The sequence below is a fragment of the Leptinotarsa decemlineata genome, unplaced genomic scaffold (assembly GCF_025532065.1).
Source record: "Leptinotarsa decemlineata unplaced genomic scaffold, Ldec_3_MD MMD2_tig00000505_RagTag_RagTag, whole genome shotgun sequence".
In the NCBI taxonomy this organism is placed as follows: Eukaryota; Metazoa; Arthropoda; class Insecta; order Coleoptera; family Chrysomelidae; genus Leptinotarsa; species Leptinotarsa decemlineata.
In genome coordinates, this window is record NW_027412549.1 from 20,740,086 (window position 1) to 20,751,017 (window position 10,932).

The 10,932-nt window shown below is 33.5% G+C and overlaps 1 protein-coding gene across 1 annotated transcript in view; it reads right to left on the reverse strand.

Annotated features, from left to right (window-relative positions):
- Window positions 1-9,379, reverse strand: part of LOC111511543 (cytochrome P450 6a8) — a 31,984-nt gene extending 22,605 nt beyond the window's left edge. Inside the window, 2 exon segments of the mRNA XM_023167570.2 lie at window positions 7,346-7,518; window positions 9,076-9,379. Of these exon segments, the coding sequence (XP_023023338.2) occupies window positions 7,346-7,518; window positions 9,076-9,301 (399 nt within the window). The 5' untranslated portion in view covers window positions 9,302-9,379.
- Between the last annotated feature and the right edge of the window lie 1,553 nt (window positions 9,380-10,932).

The following is a 10,932-nucleotide window of genomic DNA, read 5'->3' on the forward strand; positions in this document are numbered from 1 at the left end:
ACGGGATGTTAAAAAATCAACTATTATGGAAAAAAGTTTAAGGGACCCTTCATGTCCCCTTTTTTCGTATAAAATACTAATAATAACTGATCTCATTGACAAAATGTAGTACAAGATGTAGTAGGTATGACAATTTCCAAGCTCAAATACTATGGATGTTCAGCTAATGTCATGAAATTTTTCAATTATTATTTGAACAACAGATATCAAAAGGTACTTGTTGATGATAGAAGTTCATTCCTTGAAAGGTTTAGATCAGGAGTACCTCAAGGCTCAATTCTTGGTCCAAATTAAGCATTCTCAAATTAAGCATTGTCAGGTACAAGCATTTGCGGATGACACCCAGTTATACCATATTATCGAACCTAACAACATCTTAGTATCCCAAAATCAAATAAATGATGACCTTGAAGTCATGAAAACTCTGTCGAGCAAACACAATTTGAATCTGAATCCTAGCAAATGCCATATCATATTCTTCGGCAACATAAACCAAAGACAATATGCTGAAGATCATATGGAACTAAAGATAGGTGACCACAAAAAATCTACTTTCAAAATCGCTTTTCCTTTCTAAAATCAACTATGGAGACCCTGTCTATGGTCCCTTCTTGAATTCCGCTAATCAGTACGAAATACAACGTGTGCAAAATTCTTGTGTTCGCTTCATTTTGGAAATACGTAAATTTGAACATATTTCCCAAGCTCGTGCCAATCTTGGTTCGATATCAATGTCCGTTCTCAGGGAATATAACTTCTGCAATACCACCTATTCAGTACTGAAATCTAAAATACCTGTTTCTCTATTCAATAAATTGACAAAGAGGTTAGAGCTCCATCCTTGCAACCTTCGAACTAACGAAAACTTACACATCCCTCGTCATTCGTCAGCCATGCTCAGACAATCATTTTCCTTCCTTGCTGTATTTTTCATAATACGATTACTAAGGATCTCATGCAATTTTCGAAATCCACATTCAAAAAGAAACTAAAATCAAAATTCAATATGTGATCAGAAGAATTGAATGTATACATTAAACTATGATCTTGTTGTATACTCCTATAACAAATTGTTCCATCACACAATCTATTTTTCTTTGGTCCACTTATTTTAAATTTTTTTCTTATAATGCATATTAGGTTAAGTGTAAGAGTAGCTAATAGCTGAACTTCGCCTATTATGTAATGTTAAATACTGAATAAAGTCGATTATTATTATTAATTCTTAAGTAATATCTCCCACATTTTTATCAAAAGGCAGAATTCAGGTTCTAAACTTTACAATGTTAGCTAACGCACGCACCTTCACTTTTCGATCATTCAAAACGATATTATGAATTTTTTATGTTTTCTGGGATTACTGCCTCATTTGGACGTCCACTGCTTTCTGCATCATCGGTGTCTCAACGACCATGTTGGTAGTCAGCAAACCAACGTTAAATTGTTGTTTCTGATGGAGTAAAATAAAAACACGTAATTGTTTTTGATCCATTGTTTTGAAAATAACGAAAGTAGTATCACTCTTAGCACGATAACTCACAAACTTATGAATAGAATATCATGAAATTTCTACTAGCGTCATTTATGTGTTAGGCCGACACTTCTCAGCCCATTTAGTATGTATATTGTGAAAATAATTATGAGGTCAAATGATCTTTGACTGTTATGTAAGAAACGCGGATACATGCTTGGAAGCACTAATTACTGTTTGGGTATTCATTTTACGTCTACTCATTAGTCAGTTCATGGTGTATTTATGTTCAGTTTATAACAAACAAGGATGAAATTTGTGTTACACACGTGAACATCCGTTCATCTTTGACATTACCACGGTGTTTCGATGAGATCACAAGTGGGATTTCACTGAAACGTCGTGATTATGTCAAAGACGAACGGATGTAATGGCACTTCATCATATGATATCATCCCTGAAATATATATATATATATATATATATATATATATATATATATATATATATATATCTATATATATATATATATATATATATATATATATATATATATATATCATATATTATATTATTGTATCACAAAAAAGTGATACAGTAATATAAATTTTTAAATTTTTTTACAAAAAGGCTCAACTTACCTACTGTTAGTGAGGATGGCCGTGTCGAAAAGACTGTTACATTTAAACAATTGAAACACATCAATATACATCCTCACAATAAAATAAGTCACTTCATTACGGCCATCCTCACTAACAGTAAGTAAATAACGTTAGCTTAGGAAAGTTTCCAGTTTAATCTTCCTCTTGAAGATGATCACTTGGTGATCGAAACACGTGTCGAGGTGTTAAAAATAACGATTTGGTGTTGGCAAAGAACTCCAGTAATATTCATTACTACACCAAAGGTTCCAAATAATGCATCTTGAGTATTCGATAGTTGCAAAAAAAGTATATATGACATTTACTTCCAAAAATTTCAAACAATGAATCTATAAGTATTCGCAACTTTTCATCAAACAAATCAATTCATGTAACATTTTAAAAAAATCCGTGTGAACATGGCGGACGTGTCGGTAGTTACCTGTAAATATTGCTCGAATAAAGTGAAAAACGGTATATAATGCAACGAGTGCAACTCGGTAGCTCATCCAAGTTGTGCAAAAAGACTCAAAAATGTTATATTCAGGAGCGATGGCATGATTTGCTGCCAAAATAACGTGAACGACGTACATAACCTCAACGAAGAAGGAAGTTTAGAATTGTCTTTTAGCGAAGAGCAAATAAGTTTCGATGAAGAACCACTGAAGAAAGAAATAATGTACCTAAAAACAATATTGAAACATAAAAACCAAATTATTCGAGGACTAAATGAAAAAAATTCATTTCCTCCAAGAGAAAATTTATCAAATACTCCCTCCACTGGAAAATAGCCCAAAAAATGAATCAAGCTTGAATACCACAAATAGACCCTTGAAGACAAACGATATTCCCAAATTTCAAAGCGAGAGACAAGAAATTGAAAATTCCTACGCTAAAGTGGTAGTGGCTAATGACCCGCCGGTGCAGGTCACTGCATCCACCTCAACCCATAAAAATCATAAAAATCAGGAAAAATATGTCTCAGCATCACAAGTAAATACAGCAATATTACAAGCAACTCAAATGAAAACGATAAGAAACCTGCAACAGTTAGGGTCAAACCATATAAAAGAACCGAACAACACGGACGAGGAAGGCTGGGAAAAAGTGAGAGTGCAACAGAGGAGAAAGCGTCGTTTCCTAGTGGAACAAAACGACCAATTCTTCGAGGTTCAAACTGTTCCCAAGTTTGTATCACTACACGTAACAAGATTGAAACCAGAAACAAAACCAGAAGACTTAGAGAGAATATTAGAACCAAATCTTCCCGGGGTGAAATGCGAAGTGCATCAATCCAAGAGACCAGAAATATATGTCTCCATGAAGGTTACTTTAAATAAAGAACACTCAAAAAACGCATGGAAGAAGGAAATATGGCCAAATGGAGCGGTAGTGTCACATTTTTTAGCCAGGAAGAGGATGCCTGCAAACATAATGGATCCTCTAACACAGACGCAACCCAACTAAAACCCCCGTCAACTACAACCCTCTTACATCAGAACATTACTTTGAGAGATGAAAACAACGAAAGTTCGGTATCTATTCTACTTGCTAATGTTCAGTCACTCAGAAACAAAAAACTGCTTTTGGAATCGATATTATTAGAAGACTTTGAATACGACATAGTTTGTTTAGATGAACATCACCTAACAAGGCAAGAGGTCGAAAGTTTTGCAATTGAAAATTATGACGTTTGTTCGTTTTATGCTAGATGTAACTTCGAAAAGGGTGGGGTAATGATTCTCTGTAAAGAAGGAATGAATTACAAAAACAGGACTGACCTTTAAAATCTGTCGGTGGAAATACACTGTGAGTTAACGGCTATCCAGCTGGTTGATTTTCAGCTCTTAATAATCACAATATATCGTAGCCCAAACGGAGATTTTGAAATCTTCCTAAAAAACTTCAACTTATTATTGGAAAAAATATTTAACTTCAAAAAAGTAATCATAAACGGAGGCTTTAATGTACATTTTAATGATAAAAAAAACCCTAAGACTAAAAAATTCACACAATTGATAAATTCTTTTAACTTTCATGAAAAAATCCACCATAAAACGAGAAATGAAAATACCCTTGATAATTTTCTCTTGAACTTTGAGACGGATGCACTCACGAGAGTATGGGATCCGGGCCTATCCGACCATAATATCGTAAATATGAAATTGATGCTAAGCAGTGATAATGGACGTAATAGCAACAAAATATATTACAGATCCTACAGAAATGAAAAAAATAAATTCAATTTTTTCCAGAAATTAGATATGCAGAATTGGGATTTCGTTGATTGTAATGAATGGAGTATAAACAAAAAATTTTTGAAATTTATTGACATACTCAAGTCATGTATGGAAAATTGTTTTCCTCTCAAACAAAAAAATAATAACAAACAAAGCAGTAAAAACTACTGGTACACAAATGAGCTCCAAACCATGAAAAATCAATTACAGCTCGTATCAGAACTATGCCAAATTTCTAATGATATGCATATAAAAAATCTAAAAAAAGAATATCAAAAAGAATACAAACAAAAACTGAATATTACAAAAAGAGAGTTTAATAACAGGAAAATAAAGGATTCGAATAATATTAATAAAACGTGTTGGGATATAATAAATGAAGAGAGGGGCAAAACAAAAAAACAGACAGAAATCAAACTAAACGAAAATGAGATAAATGACTTCTTCATTAACAAAGCAGACGATATATATCACAGTATAGTACAAACCCAATCACATGTAACCTCTCCATTGCCAGGAAATTTTTGCTGTTTCCCAAACTTTAAATTTAGGGAAGTAACCTTTAATGAAACTAGAAATATAATAAATAAAATGAAAAATAAAACTAGTGCTGACCATTATGAACTAAATGTCTTTTTAATAAAAATAATCAAAAATATCATAATCTCACCCTTAACAAAGTTGATAAACGAAGCAATAAAATCAGGAATTTTTCCTGATTGCCTTAAAATTACTAAAGTGATCCCAATACCGAAAGAAAAAAATGCCGAAGAATTATGTAAACTGAGACCCATCTCAATACTTCCCGTAATCGGCAAAATATTTGAAGCAGCTCTGAAATTGCAGTTAGTAGAACACCTTGAGGTACATAACATCATTCCAGATTACCAATACGGTTTCCGGAACGGAAAATCAACCACGGACGCTGTAATGCAGCTGGTAGATAAAATCGTCGTAGGATTTCAGAAATGTGTCCACACAGGAACAGTGTTCTGCGATCTTCAGGCGGCATTCGATTGTGTGTCACATGAAATTCTGCTTAAAAAATTGGAGAGGTTCAAATTTGAGGAAAACTCCATTAACCTTGTTAGATCATACCTATCGGAACATAGACAATACGTTTTTTTGAATAATAAGGCATCTGATACCAAAGAAATAAAAAACGGAGTCTACCAAGGTTCGGTTTTGGGACCAGTTCTATACTTGATTTATGTGATTGATTTCAAAACTGAAGATGACTCTGAGATTACGCAATTTGCTGACGACACGTCATTAACGCTCCAAAACACAAATTACGAGGCTATAGTTAAAGAAATGAAAGTAGCAGAATCGAATGCTAATAGATGGCTGACAAATAATAAATTAAAATTGAATACAAATAAAACGCAACATTACTTTTTTACACACAAACAACTGCCTATAGACCAAAATGAATCGATTAAATTTCTTGGATTCCAAATGGATCCAAAGCTCTCTTGGGAAAAACATGTAGATTTTATTTGCAAAAAATTGGCAACGAGCATTTATATTATAAGAAGTTTAATGGGCATCTCATCTATTGAAACCATTATCACTGCTTATCATTCACTTTTTATGTCCCATGTATCTTATGGTCTAGTACTCTGGGGGCACTCGCCTCATGCAAAAAGAGTGTTTGGACTGCAAAGAAAAGTTTTGCGAGTTATCTTCAAACTGGGATATCAAGAAGACGTTAAAACAACATTTATTAATAATAAATTATTTACATTACCTTCTCTTTACGTCTATTCATGTATAAATTATGTAAAAAAAAATCCTCACTTATACCTGAATCAAAACGATTTTCATTCACATAACACCAGACAAGCACAACAGATTAAAATTGAATTCACAAGACTAAATCACTGCCGTTTTTCGAAAAATTATTATGGTCCTATTTTATTTAACAAACTACCAGAAGATATAAAAAACTTAAATACAGCCTCGTTTACAAATTATATGAAGAATATCTGCTTGGAAAACGCTTTCTATAGTATCGACGAATTTTTATCATTTGACTTCAACACCAACTGATATTTTGAATTTACAATATACGTAGACAGTGATATTTATATTGAAATTGTTCACATCTTATTTCCTCATTTGTTTATTTTTCATTTATTCATTTAGTGTTTTTATGATATTCTTATGGTATATGATATTTGACAAAACCTTATAATACTATTGTATTTTTTTATGGCGAATAAAGGATATTCTATTCTATTCTATTCTATTCTATTCTAAATCAAGTGTCGTTTAAAATAGAACAAATTTTGCGAACAATCGTTTTTAATGTGTCGAACAAATGCATGAATCAATTAAATTTAAACAAATAAATTGTTACTTGAATAAATTGAGGAATGAATATTTGTGACAATAAAAAGTAAAAAGGCGTTCCATTTATCTCCCAGTTAATCCATTGAAAAATCGATTGAATTTGTATAATGTTCATATATCATTTGAACATTATACAAAAAAATTATCATCAGAAACTTGAAGAACGGAAGAAAAATTACATTTTCCAGTGAAACAATTCAATTGTTATGTAAGTGAAAATGAAACTTTTCACTTGCAATAAATAATTATTCAAAGATGTAGCCAGTACAATGTTGTACAGTGTTGTACATAACAATATTGAACGTATTGTAAATTCTCTCATTTTGAAATTGGAGTTTTGTCGTTTGCTGTTCAATTTGTAATGAACGTAATGAGCCAATAGCTTCCTCGAACGTAAGCAAGAGATTCCGCTTGAGGAAGCTATTGTATAACGAAACACGTGTCGCGGTTTTTGTAAAAACTCTATCAATTAGTCTTAATATAGATATCGGCCAGTATCGGTCACTTCTATTCAATTGAACATGACTTCATTACGTTTTTCCATATTATCAGTTATCTGGTTAAAAAAAATTAATGAGAGTCATATACGACTCCGACTTGATGATTTTTTTTTGTTAGGTTGGTAATGAAACATATACCCTTGCAGTTCTCCATTCAAATCCATCCTGGGTAAAAAGGTTCACAGTTGTGGGGTCACTCGAAGTCTTGTATACACCCCTTGCCACGAAATAACCAAAATCGCTAGTTAAAATATCTTTGGCGACGTCCGGATCCACGATAACCAATTGCGGATCGATCCCAAAGAATACACCTGAAACAAGAATAGTTGTGCCAATATCTCCTGAATCGGAAACTCAAGAAAAAATTAAAAAGCTGAGTAGCCAACGACTATGCAACATTATGACTTGGAATTACCCTACTCGTTGGTCGTATTGATTTTGAATATGACTAAGTAGCTGCTGATGCTGAATACCATGATAGTTGTTACAAGTCTTTTCTAAGACCTAATACTGGCGGTAAAATTGGGCGTCCACAAAGTGAGGATGTAAACTCTGCGATGGAGACCTATTCAATGATGTAAAGAAATCGAATAAAGCTCTTTTGGTTCTGGAGATGTACACGAAAACCCAAAAAATCTCAAGTTACTTTTTTACCTAAATCTTCTTTATTCGCAGACATTTTGAAAATCTGTCCACATTTTGCTATTGGCACTTGATATGTGCTCTAAGAATATATCCATAAATCTTTTATAGATGGTGTTATCTGACTTGGCTACCCATCTTTGAATTTTTAAATACGGACCTGTATTTTTTGTTGTAGTTTTTGGATCGTAGACGTTCACTTCATACTGAGGTATTGCTTCGAATGATTTACATTTCAAATATTTCCCAAAATCGGATATATCTTACCAGGGATGTATTCTAGGTATAGGACATTCTTCATGAATTTGATATCTTTTTTTTTGTAGTATCCAAAAATAATAAAATACTGTATGATTTGCATTTGAAAAAACTGTGTTGCATAAGTTTTCTCGATGTTATGTTTTAGGTGGAAATTTCGACCACCCTGTAAATTATTTTCGAAAATTCGATGGACCTGTTCACGACTTGATGCTTACGGTATGATTCTGTGAAATAAAACATTTTCAACTGTTACTGTCTATGAGTTATGATTTTTTCTGAGTGGTGCTGTAACTGTCAAATTTTTCAGAAAAAAATTAATATCTCGAAAACTAACAAATTTGGGTATAAGCATTGTTATATAAAGTGGGCCTAAAATGTGTACAGGGTTTTCCATTTAAAATAAGGAAGTTGCCCTCAACTTCCGGTATAACAGAAAAAGACCGGAAGTTGAAAATATTTTAGTTGAGAAGGCTATTTTGTAAAGCCCACTACCACAAAATTTCAAGTTTTTATTTTGAATCGTTCGCCATATATTCCTAACGAACGCTCGTCGTGAAAGACCCTGTATATGTTCAAGACCAGTGTACCAAGATAAAAAAATTAAAAATCGCTGAATAAATGTAGTAACCCGCGAAATTTGAACATTCTCCTCATTTTTTGAACTGCCCACTGTACTGTAACTGTACCAATAGCTTGCACGTTATTTTCAACCTGAATGATTTTGGAACGAAGACAACTTATCAAAACAAATATACTATAGTATATTTCCTTAAGCAGTGGAATAATGAATCATTTTCAGGTAACTGCTATGAATAATGAAGTAATGAAGATATTATGAATAATGCAATCATTTGTAATAAATATATTCGAAATGACTTTTGATGGCTTTTAGTGGGAATGTAGCCCTTAGTTGGTGACTCGTTATACATATACAGTTTAATTCATTGATAAAGAAAGTTACCTACCTCCGATCTTGCATCCCATCTTCGTGAATTCATCGTAAAAATATTTGGATATAATTCCAAGGGATATTCCTTTGGGAAAAATGGAGGTGTTATTTCCCATTGGAAAGATGGGTTTCAAATAAGGTACATTTCTTCTCTTCCAATATCCATATCGATAATGCACAAAAATTGTTACTGATATACTCAGTGTTACTAAAAATATCAATAATTCCAAAAGATAGTTCATCGTTATTGAATTTTAATACTCTAATGCGATGTGAACATCTACAAGCGAGAACTTAACAGTCACTCAATGTTATTCAATATCAATGTTATGCAATAACAAATATTAAATATGAATTGGCAGATAACAAGGTAACTGAAAATTTAGTACATCTGAACCGTAGTCAGAAGCGGCTTAGGAAACTTTTTAGGCCCCGGATATAACTTGATAAGAACTCTTGATAAAGTGATTTTCGTATGATTCGATGGACTAATTCGTTTGGAATGCACGTTTTCTTTCGTATAAATAAATATTTATATGTAAGTATTTGTTTCGGTTGGGCTATTTCTTCTAGTTTCTATCTGAAAGTAACTTCTACGCATGATACACACATCCATGTAAAAATAGTTTATTTTAAAGACGATGGTGCGACGTTTTCTACAATGTCTGTATGAAAATTGAGGAATGAAAATAATAAAAAATTATACTTCTTTCACATCAAACAACATTTCTATTCAATCAATTAAGCATATGTATGTGTTTTCGTATTGTCATCGTGACAAGTAGATTTTTCTCTTCTGGTGAAATGGAGTTATAAAAAAGGTGCTGATGAGGTAATGATACAGGTGTTTAAATCCAAATATTTGAAGTAATCCATTTTGGATGATAGAGTTCCATATAGGTTAGGTTAGGGTTAGGTCAGAAGTGAGTAGGTCAATTCGACCCTCCACCGCAACCCGCAAAGGTATATTGTAACTCATACCTTTCAAACTCGACCAAATGAACCCATATTCTTAACGATTCGGTTCGCTGGGGGGCAGGCATAAAGTATGTTTAAATCTCTCTAATCTGTTTTTAATCTGTTTTTTCCGTTAATCAGCTGTCGCCCCCATACGAACGTCAACTCTCAGAAGTTGAAAAACTTGTGTGAGCTAAAGACTAACGTGTGATTCTTCTACTATTTCAACATTTTCCAAACAGAGCCGACACACTGACTTACGACAGTCCGAGTCTCTGCTTATGATGATTCAGACAACAGTGGCCTATGAGAAGGCCTGTTAGACATCGCAGTTCATCACCACTGTAGTCCAACAACTGTTTGATCTCAAACTTCGGAAGGTGAATGAACGCCTTGGAGTGAGCCAATCCTGGAAGATTCTGCCAGAGAAGTCCACGAATCTTCCTGCCATCCAGGTATTCAATATTTGTTTGGCAAAGCCTAAAACGATGCCAATGACAGGTTCTGGTACGATAAAGCTGCTTGCAGCACCTTCCTTTGCAAGGAAGTCAGCAGCTTCATTACCTTCCAGGACAGTATGGTCAGAAATTCAGACCAGAGGCAATTCATTAAGTCTTCCTATTGAGGAGGACCGTTTTTGGCAATGCTACCAATTTAGACGTTGCTCAGTAGGATCCAAGAGCTTTCAACGTTGCTTGACTGACCGTGAATATTTTTATTGACTTGTGTATGAGGCTGGATTCTACCAATATCTCCGCACACAATTCAATAGCATAGATTTCCGCTTGAGATACAGTCGCATAAGTCTCTAGGCAGATTGATATCTCTATCCTGGGTCTGCGACTGAAAACATCTGCACCAGAACTTGAAAGTGTTTTGATCCATCTGTCAATCAACAACTATCTGCTCTTGATAT